This window comes from Macrosteles quadrilineatus, unplaced genomic scaffold, assembly GCF_028750875.1.
Source record: "Macrosteles quadrilineatus isolate MER2022 unplaced genomic scaffold, UCM_ALF_1.0 Scaffold_8__2_contigs__length_117827958, whole genome shotgun sequence".
Classification (NCBI taxonomy): Eukaryota; Metazoa; Arthropoda; class Insecta; order Hemiptera; family Cicadellidae; genus Macrosteles; species Macrosteles quadrilineatus.
Genome location: NW_026542601.1, coordinates 109989623 through 110010522, shown reverse-complemented (window position 1 = coordinate 110010522; position 20900 = coordinate 109989623). Strand labels below are relative to the sequence as shown.

Here is a 20900-nt window from a genome sequence, read left to right as displayed (position 1 = left end):
AAAAAATTCCTTTTAGTTTATCCTTGGGTCTAAAAACTTAGAGGGGTCACGGATATCATCGATATGAAAACCTCGTTACTTATTGTAACTAGTTTTTTGAAACCTCAAACTTCGAAAATGGTCAAAAATTAAGGCAAGAGTTGCATGAAGAGTGCATAACAACTTATTGTAACTGAATGTAAATTTACATTTCCTTGAATGTTATTATTTAAATTAGTAAAAATTGGTTATTCGTTTATTGTTCAAAACCATGTTGTGTTTATGTTTATTGCTTACTTTACATCTTAAATAGCATCAAACATCTAAGTTATGAACATAAAGTATGCTAAATCATACTCAAACATCACCTTAACTTGTAAGCCACGAAACATATTTCCTTGAATAGTTCGAATTGTAACACTTATATTCATTGAAACATATTCTAAGAACTAGATAGCATTCAGCTAAATATACCTAGATTGATATTAGGTGGAACAAAATAAAAGCAAATCTAAACATTTAGCATTTATTTACAGATATAAAAACTTTATAAAAAATATACAAACACTATCAGGTTATCTCCTTTTTTTTACACCGGAGAAGAATTTTGATTTCGTCAAGCCTTTGGGCGGAGGCCTCATTAGTTTCTTACGCTCCTCGTGGTGTTTAGCCATCGACTGTGTGTTCTTCATCCCTTTCTAGAACACGACAAAAACTTAGTCCTAGATGGAAATTCTTACAACTAAAACTGTGATAGAGAGAACAGCGATTCAAAAGCAAGAATTAGTATTTTAAGATGATTTCTTTGATATCTATTATTGTAATATAGTTACTATTCCTCATTATGTATTCGAATGCAGTAAAGTGGTGAGTTATTAGGGTTGGTTTAGAAAGTAATGATTACCGGTATTAGTAATGTTAAGTATTTTTGGTTTAAAAAACAAAAAAAACATAGAATAAGCCAAAGATTGATTCTCATCGTAATTTTAATGTTAGATACATCCAGGTTCATCCAATTTTTTCTTGGGAAAGAAAGTGAATAAGCCTAAACAAAGTTGAGGACTTTATTTATTGAATAAGTCGTTTTGAAACCCTCTTCCATCATCTAAAACAATTTTTTTTTAATATAAAGATTTTTGGGAGAAGAAAATCAAAATTGAGACTGATGAGCAACTAAGATGGTAAAATAATTATTTAATTAAATAAAAACCAAAACCCAACCTAAAATCCAAACTAATAGGGGATTTTTTTTAGACTCAATTAAATAAATTAGGAACATAAACTAATTTTTACAAAGAAAAATATAACTAAGAAAGAAAAGCCAAATTCACATTTCAATTTTAACAGACTGATTAATTTCTTTTCTTTAATACACTGTAAAATTTAAAAAATTTAAAATTGCTATAATATCCTTAATTAGATGGCACTTTTTAAAAACTAAATGTTGTAGTCACCTTCTTCAAAGTAAATGTCATTTCTCTGTTCCCGGTGGACAGAACTCGGACGTTGTGTTGCGATTCTTGTCGTAATCTTTCTTCGAGACTTGCCCTAAAAAAATAGCACAATGTAAAATATTTGCTACCATAAACAAAATTTCTGGCGAAAGAATCAGTAATAATCTTGTGAGGTGAGTCGGTGGCTCAGTCGGTAGCGTCACAGAGATAGTACTGAAAAGGAACACCCAATCATGTTTATCTTTAACTTTCATTTTCAGAACCCTGAATAATGTGACTGTAAAAAGATTAGATAAGTTTTTACTTACTTGTTAACTCTATGCTTCTTTCCTCCAACCACTCCGCCAAACTCTTCTCCCGCTCTTAACTCGTAGAACTTGGGCTGTCTTTGTTTCTTTCCTCCTTCAGCTTCTTCTTCCTCTTCTTGTTGTTTTCGTTCTTCCCATTCTTTCTGCCTCCTCTCTCTATTCACTAATTTATGTGTCTTTCGAATTTCCTTCGCAAGTTCTCCATCATCTTCAGAACTCGAGTCTTCCAAACTCTCACCTTCAGAACTTGCTTTGCCTTCTTCTTCATCCTAAAAGTATAAAATAATCAACATACATTTTGATAAATGTTCATTGATAAGAAAATAATTAAAAGAAACCCAGCTGCAGTAGGTCCAACAAAAGTGAATATACTTTTAGGATATTAGGATTTTAGTGAGGATATGCAGGCTCAGGCTTCTTTTTGAATGGGCTCAGGGAAAGAGCCCATTAAGGTAAATCTTCTATCCTCACAAAAACCAAGGCTCTTGTGCTCTATGTTTGCATCCTTAACCTCATACTTGTAGGTTAGTTTGACTAAATCTTGACAAGTACTCAATTACCTGCACCATAATTAATTTTCATGAAGACACGGAAACAATATACAATAATCAAACATAAATATCTATAGTTTATGAAGGTATGATGCACATGTACAATAACAATACATTATTGGCTGGGTTATTGATTATTGAGTTTAGTGCTGGCCTATTGTTGAGAAAGTCTCACAACTTTAATTCCAGTAAAAGTGAGTTTTGGGGATTTGAAACTGTACCCATTAGTCCTTGATCATTAAGTTTTTATCAACAATTTTTGCTAGGAACAACTAGTCAAGGACAACTGGGACCTATTTTGAACCATCAAAAAGCAGCTGCCTTTTTTCAGGATGAAACGTGTGGCCTTTTAATTTTCAGGCAAGTTAATTTATTTCCAAGCTTATATTTTCAGATATAAATGCTAAAACAGTTCTAAACAGTTAAGAAGTAAATAAAACGTACATCAACAGGTTCAAACTGTTCGGCCAAGTATTTCTTCTTCAACTCTTTGGCCTTTGATTTGTCCAGACGAGACAAGACAGGATTGAGAAGTCTGTAACAATAAATAACAAGTGAAATGTATCATAGCCGTACAGTTGATCGAAATCGTGTATAGAATCGATATTATCATGCATGTGGAAAACCTAAGTATACAGTAGAACCGCACTTATCTGACTTGCCTAGTCTGACCGTGCCATTGCCCATCAGTGACAATGTTACTGTATTGCAGTAATACCATGACCATTTACCATGGTAGTGTGGAGATCATCACCGTCTCGTGCAATCACGGCAACAATTAGAAACAACATAATCGTTTTACGCAATCACAATATTTTCCGCCATTCTCCCCTAACGTGGCAGAATATGAAGTGTCTCCTACAGTCATGGGAACATCATCATCTTCGGCAATCGTGTCAAAACCCCGCTCACAGGAACATTATCATTGTCTTCCGCAATCACAGGTGATCAATAAATGTTGCAGTTAACCAATTAAATGGTAATTTCTAATTTCATATGCTCCTTGGATAATCTGACCTTTTCACTGTTCCGACCATAGTCTCGGTCTGGTAGGTGACGGATTAGCGGGGTTGTACTGTATATAAAATAAGATTGATATTTTATAAAAAATTTTGAATGTTATTTGTTTTTTGTTTATTAATATATAACTTTTGAAGTACTATGAAAAACAGGAGCTAAGAGTGCAAAAGAGTCGAGAGGAAGAAAGGAAAATAGTGAGGTAATAATTAGTCAAAAGTTGTTGCAGCCTTAGGTGGTGGAAGAAGAGCCGCTGAAGATATTAAAGCAGTTCAGGTGGTTGGGTAAAGTATTGTCAAGTGAAGGGAGGATAAGGCTGGAGATCAAGACTAGATGAAAGGAACATGATCTGTAAAGTATTTTCTATAAGAAGAGAGCTGCTGACATAACAGCCATGTATATGATACACAGGCCAATAGTTATTTAAGGGGGGGGGGGGGGAAATAGAATGGCCAGGAAAGAGGACGAAGCAGTTTAACTAGAGATATGAGATTAATAAGGGCTATTAGTAGTAAAACAAGGTGAGAAAGGGTAATGAATGAACAGTTCAGAAGAGTGGTGGTTAAATACTGCTTAAAAAAGGGAAGGTAAAATCAGCACTAAGATAGTTTGAACATGTAAGAAGAGAGTATCCTTTGTTGTTCGTGATGGAGGTTTAAATAGGTTGAGAGGAAGACATAGAATTCGTGGGTCGAGGTAAAGATGGATGTGGAGAACGGAGAAGTGAGATGGAAGAAGAAGAACTGAGGAAGGATAGAGGCAGATGGAGGAGGGATAGTAGAAGATGAAGAGTAGGAGTTGAATGAGTATTTTACTTAATTAACTTAATTAAATTTAATTTAACTTAAAGTTAATTTACTTTAACTCCTCAAGTGTTCAAAAAGCAACATTACTTAGGTGTCTTCCTTAATGGAGCTACTGTACTTCAAATTTCAATATTGTAATGACGGTTTACTAACCTGTATTCTTCAGCGTTTGTATCAATTTGGAAGTCAGGATTCTGAAACAGCTGTTTGAACCTATCATCTTCCAACAAGTCTCCAGTTTTCTTCTTCTTCTTTTTCTTCTCATCAGTGACGTCGTTAATCAATTTCAAAGCAAGATCCTTATTGACTTGAGGTAGTTTCTGAAAGATAATAAGAAACATGATTTTTAGTAGGTTTAAATTATTATTAAAACCACTGCATAAGATTTAACACTTCTTTTAGATATTAGAAACCATAACAAAAATGAATCCGAATACATTCATGATCTTAAATAAGTAGCAAATTTTGTACCTGAATCTGTACTCGGTTTTTACGCTCCTCTTCAATCTTCTCTCTGATCTTCTTTCTTCTGTATTCTTCAAAAGCAAAAGGTTCAGCCACTGACTTAGCTTTGCGATACAAGCGAATGTCGATGAAATATCCATGCATATATGCTCTAAGAAGGTTTGTACCTGCAAAATAGGTGAATTTGATGAGTTGTTGGAATCAACTTGATAGGTCATAAAATGGCTAGACAAAAAGTCTGAACTCAATCAATTTTTAACTCACCAAATGAAACTTGCACAGCTTAAAATTTAACTGCACTTAGGCAACAAAACCAACAAAAGTACTGTATAAAGAACAATTTTTTTTTTATATTTAAGAGACACTTCCATTCATTGACAAAATCTAGGTTTAAGTTACTCACCAATCAAATGCGATAATCCTAGGTCTTCAAGTTCATTTTTAGTGACAAATTTGTAGTCGTCATAAACTGTCTCCATCACTGTTTCTTCTAATTCCTCAGTCAAGTTGTCCAGGAATCCACACCACTTTGGTGCAGGGCCCAGGCTCTGAAAACAAAAATTATCAGGCTATGGAATCAAAATAACATATAACAAATTTACGCTGCACTATATTATTAGTAGCGTTAACTTGCTGAGAAACGGCTATCCTCCTGGAAGTTCAACTTTGTTCCATGCCCTCAAACCCAAGAGCAAGATCTCATTTCATACTCTAGACTAGACAAATTTTCTGCTGGAACCTTTTCTTAGATAGTACTCAAGAGTTTGCCCAAATGACCGGTTTGAGCCAAGTTTGGGTCATTCCAGGTATTTTCAATCAATTTATTTTCACACGGTTCCAAAACGTGAAGTTGTCTACATCAGACGTGTCTATGACAGGCATATACAAAGGGTATTTAAGAATACTGCTAGCAAACCACTCAAACCATTACTGAGCTTGTTGGCCAAAAGGATTGATGCACTAGGAGGGTTGAAGCTGATATGTGGATTCCAAATTCTGAGAGTTTTGTAAATACATGTCTTTAAAAAGATACAAGCACAGTTATCCAGAAGGTTACTTTGCTCTAATGAACAAAACTTAGGATTGTACTCACAGGGATATAGTAAGTTTGAACTTTGGGCGCCTCGTTGGCAATAAACATGAGCCCAGAGTTAGGCACAGAATACAGGCTGTTGAACTGTGTCAGGTTCCCAGCTTCTATAGATGTGAACAACACTCCCTGAAATTACAAAACATATAATTAAGTTTGTATTGTAAAGGCAAGTTAACAATATTTACAGATAATATCTAAGACTAAATTTCTAACTACGCAAGTCTCTGTTAATGTACATTACCTTTTATTTAAACTATGTATTCTTTTTGGGAAAAAAACTAATGTATTCTTTGATAAGTAGACAATACTATTATAATAAAAAAATTCTTAAAATTAAATATTAAACTAATATCTCACTTTTTTTTTTGGAATGTTTTGGTAATAAGCTCAAATACTTTGCAAATCAGAAAAATTAAATTAAAACTCTCAATTTTCAGCCGAGCAAGATATGCTTTACTTTATTATGGCCGATACCACCAACTCAACAACAGATAGGTGAAGCATCAACCAGTTGCATATTCCAACAATCAAGACTAGGTTCTACAACTTTTTTAAAGAGGATGGCGGCCTCTTTTAACCTTGCATTTGCCAGTCCACATAGACTAACTGCCCGTGCGTGGATCATATCCAGCAAAGCAAGGGGTGAGTCGGTACAGTACAAGGGTGAACTGTACTGATACAATTCCCTAGCATACTATATGTTTTAACTCTATCAGTATCATAACTCAAGGGACATTGCCTTTTACAACTGGGACATCATTTACAGCTTACAACGAACAGTTCCAGTAACGTATATCTGTTTGAATTGAATAAGTATAGGCCTATCCTATATTAGGTTAGGTTATAAATGAATAAAAGAAATAAAACCACTGACCGTGTCCTTGTTCCATATTTTGACGACAGATGAATCCATGCTCAGCACATGTTCCCCGGAGTGAGCGACGTCGCGTATCGGTAGTCCGTACATGTGGTCTTTGACTCGGAGAGGTTTATCAGAGCGGAGGTCGTACAGTAACACTTGACCTGTCGCTGTGCCGACGCTCAGACCCAACGAGCCACTGAACTCTAGGGCTGTCACTGACGGGAACCCTGACATCCTACAACATTGTCATACTTTGGATTTGAAAGTCTTCCTCCAATCTAATCATGGTAACACCATCATTTACAGGTAAAATAAACTGACTAAATAGGCTATCTAACCTCTGTCTGTAGTCTAAATTTATTTGTCAACAGGTGTTGACTAGTTTAGTTGCAAACTCAACATTATCAACGCGTGCAACACATCAAAATGGATGGGTTTCTAGGTACGTATATGGTATATGTCGTAGTTATTGGATACAGTAAGAAAGAACTGTTACAATGTTGCTTGAGTCCAGTGTTTTGTTTTATAATTTGAGATATCGAAAAAATGATGGGAGCCTTCATTTCCTCCACCTTCCCTATAATTTAGTATTCCAAATTCCCTATGGACCTTTCCCTCATAGAGAATTATGCCACTAATTAAGTCCTGCAAGTCCTTCAGATATCAAAAAACTGAATTCGTCGTTTAACACCAGATTAAGCGCATATATGTCACATTGTGGGCTTCTTCAAAATACAATTGCATGTTTTAGAGATAGTTGAACTTACAGTACTTCATTTCAACAGCAGCATCATACCTATGAGTTTCGAAAAGAGACAAAGAAAGGTTCATAGTCCCTTAAGGCCTATTTATTTTCAAAAATCTTTCTTACCCTACAATTATCAGCATAACATTTTTTTTATGTTTGGAAGTTTCTTATTAAGTTCTGCTTCTGCTAATACATCTTACATAAGACTTTACAACTGAAGTCACAAATTCTCAAGCACTAACCTAACCTACACTCACTCGGGTGATGTGTCCGGTGTGACACAGTTAAGGGCGCAGTCGAGGACTCCCACTCTTCCCCTCGTCCGAGGATCCCACGCCTCGACTCTCCCCTCCCTCGTCCCCACCACAACTAGCCGATGGTGTCCGTTGATGGCTATCTTGTTTATCTCGGTGGCTTCACTCTCAAACGGAGTCAGAAACTGACCCAACTCCAGGTTGAGTCGGTAAATATCCTTCCTAGAAGTAAATTTATGTGTGGTTAGGTATAATTAGTATAGGCCTAACTAAAAATCCAATCTTGCCCATCCCTAGTAGAGATTAAAGTTTAAGATACCTGGTAACAATACTTCTATAAGTCTGGAGATGAGGTCTGTGTCTGACTCTAATTTCTACTTTATAAATTTATTTAAAACTAAAACCAGGCAGAAAGGTTTTAATCCAACAAAAATAAATTACACAATAAATTAGGCATAGATCTAACGGAAACTTACAAGCAAAATACTAACCCAGTTCCCGCTAAGTACAAGTCACAAGTAGCAAAATGATACTTTAAGTCTCTGCCGAACTTTGGTATCCGCAATCGGAAGTATCTCCCCCCAGGTCCATGAAACTCTACGTATCTATCACATTGGAGGAAGACTATCTGCAACACAGACAAACATTTGTGCACTAAACCATAGCCACAAGTACCTATTAACTTCAAATATTAACTAGTTACTCTATAAAACTGAGATTACATGTCAATGCAAGACAAATTATATAGGGCCTATGTAAATCTGAGATATCAAAAGAAGATTTTGGAAGATTTATTTTGTAAAAATTTACGATTACTATGTATTTCAATTTCAATTTTCAATTTCTTTATTCATTGAGAAGTATACATAATACAGCATTTGAATAGTGTCAAAGATTACAATTATTAAAATATAAAATACAGATTAAAAATAAATCTTAAATTAAAAAATACATCTCCCCATACAGATGCCTTCTTCTAGTATTCTTGAGGGAGGTGGAAAAATTCTTCTTGAGAATAAATTGCCATGTTTATTAAGAAATTTTTTAGTTTTGTTTTAAACTTTTTTGGATCTTTTTCATTTCTAATTCCTCCGGGGATATGTTTAAAAAAACTTTTACCAGCAAATGATGGCTTTTTTTCATAAAACTTTAATCTGTGCCTATTTTGCAAAATCTGATTTTTTTTTTCTCGTTTCATATCGGTGAACCGGTAGATTGGATACATCGGATGAGGTTTTATTTTTAAAAATTAAAATTGAATCATAAATATACTGCCCATAAACAGTTAGTATGTTTAGCTGTTTAAAGTGCTCTTTTACCGAGACATCAGAATTTAGTCTGAGCATTACTCTCACTGCTCTTTTTTGATGTTTTAATATTTTATCTAGATTGATTTGAGTTGTTGCTCCATATAGACAGATACCAAAGGAAATATGTGAATGGATATATGCAAAGTAAATGTTTTTCAAAGTTTTGACATCACAGTACACAGACATTTTTGAAAGGGCAAAAATTCCAGAGTTGATTTTTGAAACTATTTTTTTTGTATGATCATTCCAATTCAAATTTTGATCTATTGTTAGACCCAAAAAGTTTGTGCTGGTCTTTTGCTCAATAAGTTGCGAGTCATACATTATTATTGGGTGATTGGAATTTTTATTTTGTGGTGTTTTAAATGTGATAAAATTAGTTTTTTTGTTATTTAATTTTAGGTTTTGGCACACCAGATAACTGCCCAAATTTCCAAGTTCTAGATAAGCAGAAATTTCCGTTTGTTCCAGTGTAGGAGAGGAAATAATTAAATTAGCATCGTCAGCATACAGGCACAATTCACTTCTAGGTCTACATACTAGGACACTGCTTATGTCCTTTAAATAGCACAAAAATAGCAATGGTCCTAAAATAGACCCTTGAGGCACTCCATATTTTATTATTTTAATTTCTGAGGCAGTTTGAATAATTTTATTATTTTTTAATTGAGTAATTTCAACATATTGTGTTCTATTACTCAGATAGGAATTAAACCATTGCAATGCATTTTTAGTTATTCCAAGCAATTTCAATTTATTCAATAATATTGGATGTTTTACACTATCAAAAGCTTTAGATAGATCCATGAATATGCCAATTGTTGTTTCACCTCTATCAACCGATTCAATAACTGACTCTAAAAATGATACTGCTGCAGTGACTACCGACCTTCCAGGCCTAAAACCATGCTGGTAATCATCAAGTAAGTTAAACTTTTCAAGATAATCACTCAACTGATTGTAAACAATTTTTTCATAAATTTTGGAAACAGTTGGAAGAAGTGAAATGGGTCTGTAGTTTATTACATTTGTCTCATCGTCTTTTTTATGCAGAGGGATAATTTTTGCCTTTTTTTTAATTGATCTGGAAACAAACCAGAAATGAAGGAAGAGTTTATCAGGTGAGCCAAAACTTTACTGATATTATGACCTACTTTCTTAAGTAAATTAATAGGTATATCATCATGGCCGCTAGACTTTTTGTTCTTTAGCGATTTCAATACGTTTTCCACCTCCTTCTCACAAACACTCTTAAAACTAAACTTAGGTTTCAGAAAGACATCTTGTTGAAAACTGGATGGGATTTCATGTGTTACATTTGAATCCCATCGGCTGTTATTAGGATCTAGATCTTCTACCACATTTAAAAAATATTCATTGAAGATATTTGAAATTAATCTGGGATCCTCAACAAGATGCGTGCCTCTTAACAGTTTTATTTTATTAAGGTGTTTTTGTTTTTTATTTCCAACTTCCGAGTTAATAATGTCCCATACAGTTTTTTGGATATTAGAAGAATTATTAATTTTTTTTGCAAAATAGTTAGATTTGGTTTGATTCAATATTTTCTTAAAGTCTTTTACTTCTGTTTTGAAAATATCCTTGTACTCATGTTTTTTGTTGTTTCTGATTTCCTTGCTGATTTCTATGAGTCTGTGACGTTTGATTTTTATTTCTTCTGTAAGCCAATTATTTTTTTTATTTTTTTTTGTTATTAAAGTTTTTGGAAAAGCCAATTCAAAGTAATAACTAAATGTTTTTTGGAAGATGTCAAATTTATTTTCTACAGGAGCTAAATAAACATCAAGCCATTTTTCATCTTTTATAAGTTTAACAAAATATTCTATGTTTTCACAAGAAAACTTACGAATTTCTTGCTTAACAATTGGCGGTTTGTAATGCTTTTCTAAGTTGGGAATTTTAATTTTTAAGATTTGCCCATCATGATCTGATAAACATGTTATTATGCCTGTAATCGTCATATCACAAGATTTTGATGCATTTACAAGAAAGTTGTCAATGGCTGTTTTTGTGTTATTTGTTACTCTAGTTGGAAAATTGACCATATATTTCATGTCATGGCTTTTCAATAGGTCTTTCAGTAAATTATGTTTATAATCATCTTTAATAACATCAATGTTTAGATCTCCTCCTATTATAACATTGGTATACTTTTTTTTTAAACAACCAATCACAGTACTTAATCTGTCTAAAAAAGTTTTAGACAGATTAATTCCAACTTACTTTGCTGTAATCGTCTGAAAGTACTTCAAAGTTGACAACTTCAGAGTCAAAACACCTTTCAAATTTCATTGACAAGTTGTTGACTTCGTAACAGCGAACCCGAGGCTTGTATATACCAGTTGTGACAATGTACTGCAGATCTGGCGACATCTTGACCGTGGTGCTGAGACCAGGCATGCTGAAGTCTTGGATGAGTTCGATCCTGCGTCGGATATCTGGAAACAAACGTGAAAAACAACATATAAGTAAACCTTAAGGGTGCGCTAATATTGTTAAATGCAACTTCTAGATGGGTTGTGGATGAGCCATATGTAACTGTGGGAAAGAAAGTCAATAAGCAATCACACAGTAGTGAACCACTCTGCTCATCGACGTCAATGTGAGTCAGCCTCTGGGTTCTATAGCCCTGTAAAATAGCGCTAACTTGGATTAGAGAGCTAGTTTGGAATAAGAAAGATGTGATGTCTTAGCAAAGTTAGCTGACTCTTTAATGCTAGCTCGACTTCTAGGACTTAGGCAACTAGGAAAGTATTAAAAGCCCAATCAATTCTAGTACAGGACCAGTTCTAAGTAAAGCAGTTAGGCCTATTAACACTATCCTGAGCATTGAGCCCATGGCCTTCAGATTAGGCCTACATAGTGCACTTAACTTCCTAACTAAAAGCCTGTAGATTGTGAAAAGAATACTTGTAGCCTAAGTAAAAAATAGACATCAGAATATAACCACAAAAAAAACTGTTTACATGAAACTTAAAATTATGAATAGTACTGACCGACATCTTTGTTTTGAAGAGCTCTTCTCTTTCGGTCTGACAGCCACTGAAAAAAAACAAAATTATTCAAAGCTGATAACTGTACTGCAATAGCCTACGTTGAAAAATTGGTTCTGACTTAAGTTAGCCCTATGTAGGCCTAAGATATTCATTTTAACTTTATTTGTTTTACCTCCAGGATTGATATGAAAGTGGCTGAAGGGAGCCTATCGGGATGAAGATGATGACAATTGATACAATGACTGTAAATGTAGGTTAGGCCTATGTACCTACCTCTGTCAACAACAGTCTACTATCTAGGATATTATTGGAGTTCCTTTTTAGACTAGTTTCTGAGTGCAAGGACTAACTTACATTAGTTCAATTTAATAATCTCAGAAGATGGGTAGCCTACACTTCCATATCTGTTGGCACAAACAACCGAATGAGTAATATTGGAATAGTCACATATCTTTTGTATGTAGTAGACTTTCCAGGGTGATTTACCTGCTCAGGAACTTGAAGAGCTCTGTACCCACTGAATGGCTAAGAACTGCATATCTTGCCTTTTTTCAGAGCATAATTCTTTATGGTTTAAGACTCTGGGGTGGCACTCCGGGAGTCGAGAGGGTTTTGACGCTCCAAAAGGCGGCAGTCAGAATCTTGGCAGGTGCTGATTTTCTAGACCACTGCAAATCTATATATTAATTTGAAACTGTTTTTCTTTGTCACAGCTATTTTGAGAGAACGGCTGGGCGTAGAAACTCGGTAGAGGTGTCTAAAGAAAGGTCTTGGTCTGTAGATGAGCCATCAAAAAAGAAACAAGGTGAATTCCCTTGGGGCTCTGCCCCAGTGGCCTTTGAATTCCCATCCCATGTTATTCTTATGGAGGAAAACGGGGTTTTGTCACAGATAATTTGAGAGAACGGCTGGGCGTAGAAACTTGGTAGGGGTCTCTAAAGAAAGGTCTTGGTCTGTAGATGAGCCATCAAAAGAGGAACGAGGTCAATTCCCTTGGGGCTCTGCCCCAGAATCCTTTAAAGTTGCCTCCAGATTTGTTTACATTACGACCATATGCATAATTCTACACTACTTTTTAATGAAACAGCTGTTAATATTTAAATTGTGATTTATTGAATTTGTCAAAATGAAGTACAGTATTTGCAATGGGTTTTTCTGATTTTAAAATGGATTTTCTTCTGCATCATGTCATGTTTTGCAATATAATGTTCTATTACCAAATCAGTGGAAAATCCTATTATCACAGTAACTCTTTTCTTTTGGAGTTAACTTATATCTATTGTATGGGTTGGTTTCTGCCTTTTTTACCACTTCTTGGAGATTGTACGTAGGTGATATTCGTTGGCATATTGCATCTGTAGACGAAACTTGGGTTGGTGTATAGAATGGAAAAGAGTGAGAAATCCTGGACAATTTGATATAGGCTAAAAATAAAACTGAATTAACACAGTTCTACATTTCTTAAGCAATCATTGAAATAACCGATTTGCAAACAATGGAAACATAGAAAAAGTCATAGAACACAACCAAGTAGAAGAAATAGAAATAATGTTTTTTTTTTCATTTATAATCGTTATCATATACAACCTAATGCGACTATGAGAGGGAAACATTTGTAGAAAACACTAAAAAAACAAGATCAGCTTTTTGGGAGTTGTTTTATCTAAGTTAAAAACGTGTGACATGGGAGGTTAGGTTAGAAATGCTTGTACTCACATCTGGTAATGACTTCCCAGCACTAAGATTGTAGATCTTAATGTTGTTAGGATCGGAGACCTGCATGTTCAATCAGTTTCTTTAATAGAAATAAAAGAAAATTAAATGTCACTAAGCTTCACAATAAATGTCTTAATTCTCATGTTTACTGTAAACAATCGTGTATCACGTCTTTTTGTCTATGCACGTATTCACGTGTGGTGGCGATCAGCGAAAGAATGAATGGCAGAAGTAAGCAGACGACATTGGTTCTTTTCAATGTCGGCCAGATGTAAGTACATAACTATGATGCTGCAAACCCCAAGCTTCGATTCGATCGACCTATCTTCAGCATGAGAATACCATGACCATTGATTATACATAGCAGTAGTGCGGCCAATACCATTACTCTGTCCCATCAATCATAATTTTTTAATTTGATACAGAAACATTATGTTTATAGTCCTGCTATTTCGTAAAATAACACAGTTACCATAAATAACGGCTTAAAAATGTATACAGCTAAGCCAAAAAGTCAAGCTTTGGATCAAACAAAAGATCCAAGCGTATATAATTATTTATATATGGTTGGTATACAACTATCACACTTACCTCTACCAAAGCTGTTATCTCAGTCTTGGCCTTAAAATATGCACTCAAAAATCTTTAAATTCCCTAACTTTACCATTGGGGGAAGGAACAATGATAACTGACGCAGCCAAGTTGTGAAATCATAGTTTTTTATGACTTAAAACTTGGCATGAAATTCTAATTCTTATATCAATTAACTTGGTTGTAGGTTCTTTCATATTATAAATCTATCTGGAACCTAGAGGTTTTTTTTGCAGTTGTATTGTTAGCACTATTATATATATAATTGTAACTCTAAACCATATATTCATTCTCATATTATTTAATGTACAAAAGTATATTAAGAGTCATATAAAGAGTTTTATAAAAACATACAATTTTAAATTAAATAAACCAAAATTGTTTATTTAAATTCATCATCATCATTAACATGTTCAATATTTATTTGATATTTGCACTGTTGAAGTTCATTACGCTGCTTTCGTCTTTTCAATTCTTCATCCGATCGGCACTGGGTACCCGCCTCTGAAACATAATAACATACATCAAGCTAATTTTCAAAATTAATCAAACATTTCAGAAGAGAGAGATCATATTAATAAATGGTAGCAAGGCTTTATAATTTTCATATTATTTTATCTCTTACGTAATACAAAAAGTATATTTATAATAGTAATACCGAGAGAATTTTATTATCTTTCTTGTTTTACAGCTAAAACACATCTGTACAATTAAATGAAGACTAGAAAATTTATACTCTAAAGGTCCCGCCCTGACTCTACCTAATTTGAAAGTTCTAAAACAACACAGACTCAACTATGTTATTGGAAAATTGTTATTTTGTAAACTCAATGGACAAATTTTCTCTTTAGGTTTTAGGGAATCGCACAGTAAAAAATTAACATATTTTTTTTATTATGGTACCTAATTTTCCTAGAGAGAACTAAATTTTAGCGACCTTTTTTTCTGGTAAGCTTTTGGAAATAATTTCAAAATGTGTAACAACAAGCAATTAAAAGAACAAAGAATTTGTGCATTCCAATTTTCTCTTTCTCCTATCACATTCTCAATAGCAAAAATACCAACTCTTTCTCTTGCCGTTACCACACAGCTCCGGGACAGGTTCAATGAGTTCGCAGATGAAGGGGAGTTTAAGGGTACAATCCACAGTTCGCCAACCCCTGCGGGAATCTAGCACAACACAGTCCTCTATAGGCCGGGACCTAGGGTGTCCAGGTGCCCAAGCGCGGTAGTCAAAACAGTTCAGTGGCTCGTCTGGAAATGAACAGTAATGAAAACCACAGGATAAGAAGAACAACAGACAAGGAGACAAGATAGAAGGGAAAGGTAGTTGGGAAAATTCGTTGGCTTATAATGAATATTGGAAATTATTGGTTTCAAAGTGCTTATTTAATCAGGTATTTATTCAGTACATATGCAGCCCTGTATCCTGTAGCCCCAAATTTGATATAAACTAACCCATACAACAATTTGAAACAGTTTTTACTAGCTATAATAGCTGGATCAAATTGTACTTGGACAACCTATGGATCTGCTGAAGGCATCTTATTTATTTTGTGCACCCTCCCCTTGTCCGTTTATTATCCTACATACAATTCGGAATGTAGCTAACACTGCATCTAAATGTCCTACATTTAGTGATCACACTCCCCAAAAATTGGATCCATACTTTTTGATAAGGATAAGTGTGATTCTTCATTTGAAAAAAATATTCTTTACGTTCAACCCACCAGGAAACTCAACTCAAATCTGCATTTCTTCGTATGAACAAAAAATAAAGATAACATCTTCCTATTTTCTCAATCGTAAAATTCAAAAAGTTCCAAAGTTAAGGAAATTTTAAGTGCAGTTCCAACATTTCACAATAATTAATTGTAAATTTCTGAGTAATGTAGAATTCTTCAGTGGATATCCAACAAAGAAACTGAAATGATTTCTAGAATCGTCCAATCCAAAGAATCTTGACATTTTGGATTGACATTCCTCGATCCGAATCGCCAACATATCACTATCGCAGTTTGTACTTACAAACCTTCAACAGAAACAAAGAATCCCTCTTGTGAGATATCATTAAGACCAACGTAGGCCTGCAGTAGCTTTGACGTAGGACCCAGTGTAGCTACGAGTGTTGAAAGTTTGGTCGTGCGGACGACGGTGGTGACCCGAGCCAGCTGAGCCCCCTCCCCCTCACACCAGCTGACAGCCTCGGTGTAGTTGGCTCCCTCGGAGTGTAGATGGAACATCCCCAGTTGAAGGATACAGGTCACATTACTGTCAATGTCTGAAGGAAAGAATACCCCAACTCACCTAAAACGTCCTATAAGACGTTTTTAGACTGTTCCTAAACACCAACACTACAACTTTCTGGTCGCCGAGACTTCCTGTAGACACCACGCCTAGATTACTAAAACATCAACCCTGAAAAACTCACTTAAACATCGTGACAGGGCAGTTTACCATACTAGACACCTCACCTAGATTACTAGACACCACACCCAGATTACTAGACACCATTACTTAGATTACTAGACACCATACGTAGATGACTAGACACCATTACCTAGATTACTGCACACCATTTAGTTACCTGGATAACTAGACACCACGTCCAGATTAGGGTTAGGTTGAGTTAGGTTAATCTAGGTAATGGTGTCTAGAAATCTTGGCGTGGTGTCTTGTAATCTTGGTGAGGTGTCTAGTATAGGAAGCTACCCTACCACGATTTTTAAGCGAGTTTTTCAGGTGTGGTGTCTAGTAATCTAGGAGGCGTGGAGTCTACAGAAAGCCTCGTGACTATAAAAGTCATTTTTAAGAAAGTTTTAGTGTTAGTGTCTAGGAACAGTTAAAACACGTCTTATATAACATTTTAGGTGAGTTGGGGAAAGTGAATACTGTATTAATCTCTTGACTGTTGATAGAACTATGCATTCCCACATATCAAAGGTTTTTGGTAAAAAAAATGAACATAGTTAAATTGAGTGGCTGACTTAGAGCGCTTATGTTAATAATAATGTTCTATAATACCCCCGCCGCAGCAAACCTGCTGTCTAAGCGAATTTCCATTTGGCTGAATTGATTCTCAATGGATCTATTAAAAAAACATTAGGTTTAACGAGTGGGTACCTAGGTTTGCTGCAACAAGGAAACCAATAAAGTGTGTGTTTTAAGTAAAATAATTATTGCTTAGTAGAAAATGAATATATTTGCCAAGTTTGAACAAAAGATATCCATAAACAAGCAAACTACAACATTTTACAATATTCTCCATAAGAATAACATGGGAATTTTAAATTTACAATTTTTTTAGTTTTTTCCGTAACCAATAACTGTACAAAAACACTTTGATATACTGAATTGTTTGTTTTTTTAAGCTCTTTAAGAAGGTTTAGAGAAAAATTGGGAAATTTTGTGTTTTCAGGGTCAAAAGTGAGAAAAACCCATTTTGTAACACTCTCGTTTATTACTACATTCCCAATGGGACTGATCACCCCATTAAATATAACTTAATTGAAGGTCGCGCCTTCAATGTTGGAATACTCGTTAAACAGAGCTGCATACAGATTGCCACCCTGAAGTGAAGGACCCGCTAAATTACCATCTGCCCAATTTTACTCACGACCGGAGTCCTGGAGTCAATCCGCTTATCAGTCCGGGACGGTTATCAGTTGGATTGTCTGGACCTGCCAACTATTCGGACCCTACGCCACGGCCTCATTTCGGATCTGAACGGAGAGTGACGAAGTGATCAAGAATCTAGCCCTCAGCTCACCGTCGTCGGTGGATTATTTTGTATCCAAATTTGGAGAACTCTGAGGGTTTTACCACTGGGTTTACTGCCTACCCTACTGTTGTTCGCTGCTCCTGGGTACTGGAGGCTGTGAATGCTGTCGGATGAGCGACACACTTGGACTCTACCACTGCCTATCTACCTGCGACCTGCGTCACACGTGATCGATTTGCGGCTGCCACTGCCGCAACTGAACCGCACGGTATCGCGACCGGATGTGTATTGTCGAGGTGACTGTGTGATTGGGGCCCCATAACTTGGTGAGTGACTTCAGATTTCAATATCTCGTGATTATTTTCGGCAACGGAAACTGGGACTGTCATCGATACAGCACAATGGATTAATAATCTGGATTCTCTTTCAACGAATCCTTTGTTGTAAATATTTCTAGTTTTTAAGATATTTGTGTCTACTTTGTTTTGTTTAGGTGTTCCGGTGGCCACCGTCAGGACATGTCTATTTTGTAAATAATTGAAATAATTGTGAAGTAATTAAGTGTTCTCTGATACGTTAATTTGTTTATTTAGCGATAAGGATACCTTTGCCTATCTAATATTTTGTGGGAACTATTTTAATTGAGAACTATCTGTTCCTTGGTATCCTAGTATATTATTGAATTTATTTAGACTGTTGTTTTGATATTAATTATAAATCAAGGGAGAGCCAATATTATCTGATTAAGAATCTTTTCTTTTGTTATCACTGAGACAATTGTGTTTGAAATTTTTAAATACCATAATAAATTTGTGTCTCAGCATTCAGTTTTGAGTACTTCTGTTTACCTTTGGCTTTAAACAGGTGGCATAAGATTATTACTTGGGAAGTACAAAGAAAGATTCAATTTAACAGTAGTAAGTTTAGTAAAACTATTTTTTTCAATTCAAGGTTTGTTAAGACACGGCCAATTAACATCTCACGTTTATCAAATCCCTGTTTACTGACTGAGTAAAACTTGACTTCTGGGAAGGATTTGGGGTTCCTTGTTACCCTCCTGCTGCATCCCCCCTCAACAAGGTGGCGCCTTCAAAATACAAATAGTTAATAGTGTCATCAGCAAGATTGCTCTCAGTCAACCCCGCCCTTCATCTGAGCTACCGGGGACCCGTGTAACAGAAAGTATTGGAGCCGGCTGTTACAATTTTTACCCCATAAAACCCCCCATAAAACCCTGTTCCCATGGTCCGATCATGCTGGATCGCGAACTCATTCAAGTTTATCCCGCCTTACACCTCCAAACCAAATTTCATCAAAATCAGATAAAAATTACTCAAGTTATCGTGTTCACGGACACATATATATATAAATCTATATATATACCTTTCCTATAGGGAAATTCGCTAAAATGAGCTAACTTTTAAACAATCCTTACTAATAGGAATAGTTATTGTAAAATTTAGTATGTTATATCATTATAAGGTATTGAAAAAGAAAACTGAAAAACTAATAGTAAAATAAAATGTTATATTGTAGCACACTGATCTATAAAGATGGGTTTACTGACTTACACTATCAAGAAGTAGACATTTTATTCGCAATTTAAACGTGCAGTCAGTTTAAGAAAAATTTCAACCATCCCGATTTTTTATTTTTTTCAAACATGAGGGATCTTTTATGTCCACCTAAACTATCTTAATATGAATAACCAAAAGAGAAAGTCCTCGTTGGTAAAAAAAGCTGGCAGTAACTGGTATCAAAAGTTGGAATGTCTTAAGTACAGTATCCAAATTCAATGGTCTAATTTAACAACATAAAAATGTTTACATTCCACAATTATTTCAATTTCACTTGAACTACAGTATTACTTACCCAGATCCCTGTATATACCGTAGTAGTCATACATACTGTTATCTTCCAGTAGTGCTTCATCCATTTCTGGACACTCATAGAGGATACATGTATTCTTCTCTTTAATTTGCAGGTCTTCTAAAAAAATAAAAATAAAATTATTTAATTTGGCCATGATAATAGAGTAAAATATTTTTTTTAATTGGCGAATCAGAAAGCTTACTTTTGTTTCACAAGTTCATCCTTTCTTACCTTTTCAGGGGCATTAGCCATTTTTTCTGTGCTAAGACCTACGCATTTTCAAGACATCTTGAACCTTTACATGAATTTTCTTTAAAAAAGTCAGTTCTTACCTGAATGGTAAGACTTACGCCTGGGAGAGCTATAGTTAATTTTATGATCCCATAGAGGTTGGACCCCTTTTTACAGAAACATTAAGACTGGACACGATTCACACTTGGGAACCTAGATTTTCCCTTTCATCATTATCACCTCATGGTCAATAAAGCTACTAATAGGGGTTGGTTGTTAAAAAAAATTGGTTGTTGTTTAAAAATTTGAAAGAATGGTACGTTTTTGGTCTCTGGGGACATCGAAATGAAAAAGTATATTGGTCCCGGTTCTTACTATGCCACCTACGGTAATAGCTACTTCAAATTCGCTATAATTGTCTTCAGCTGTTCTATAAGGATGAGAAATCTACTAAGGGAATAGGGAGTATGTTTTATCTATGATAATACATCATCTCACTCTGCATTAATATTGTAAAATATGTAGCATACAAAGTGTGTTGCCAACTTAACAGAGTCATATCATTGAAGTGACTAATCTATTCCAAACCAACCTGGTCTGACGAAGTTGAACGCCATAGCTTTGCGTTTTGATGCAAAACGCTCACAATCCTCCACAGTTTGCAGATACGCCTCGTCAAGAGGTGGGGAGGTTGACATCGAGCAAGTGCGAAGCAAAAGGTACCAAGGATCATGTCTGGAATGTGTCTGTGAGCAGCGACGCAATGCAAAACTACTGGAGAACACTGTCAAATATACCAACAGCGATGTGAGGATGATCATAGTTATACTGATGTTGAAATGTCCTTTCTGACTCAAGGTTATACGTGACAGTGATATATCCTGATGTCATAGCAGATCCTGTCA

At 35.2% G+C, this 20900-nt stretch overlaps 2 protein-coding genes across 2 annotated transcripts; both read right to left on the bottom strand.

The window, feature by feature from the left end:
* Nucleotides 1-491: 491 nt before the first annotated feature.
* On the bottom strand, nt 492-13770 carry LOC129001527 (nucleolar protein 10). Its single transcript, XM_054428851.1, has 14 exons — nt 13581-13770; nt 11865-11910; nt 11092-11306; nt 8029-8165; nt 7541-7759; nt 6548-6770; nt 5674-5799; nt 4984-5128; nt 4587-4747; nt 4269-4435; nt 2737-2827; nt 1742-2010; nt 1434-1527; nt 492-677 (listed from the first exon to the last, which is right to left on the bottom strand). The coding sequence occupies exons 1-14, from the start codon at nt 13644-13646 to the stop codon at nt 555-557; spliced, it is 2082 nt and encodes a 693-aa protein (XP_054284826.1). The 5' UTR covers nt 13647-13770; the 3' UTR covers nt 492-554.
* A 1-nt stretch (nt 13771) lies between these two features.
* LOC129000656 (uncharacterized) lies at nt 13772-20816 on the bottom strand. The gene is made up of 6 exons (XM_054427617.1): nt 20588-20816; nt 19765-19881; nt 16204-16452; nt 15237-15425; nt 14625-14675; nt 13772-13905 (listed from the first exon to the last, which is right to left on the bottom strand). The coding sequence occupies exons 1-6, from the start codon at nt 20814-20816 to the stop codon at nt 13772-13774; spliced, it is 969 nt and encodes a 322-aa protein (XP_054283592.1).
* Nucleotides 20817-20900: the final 84 nt, after the last annotated feature.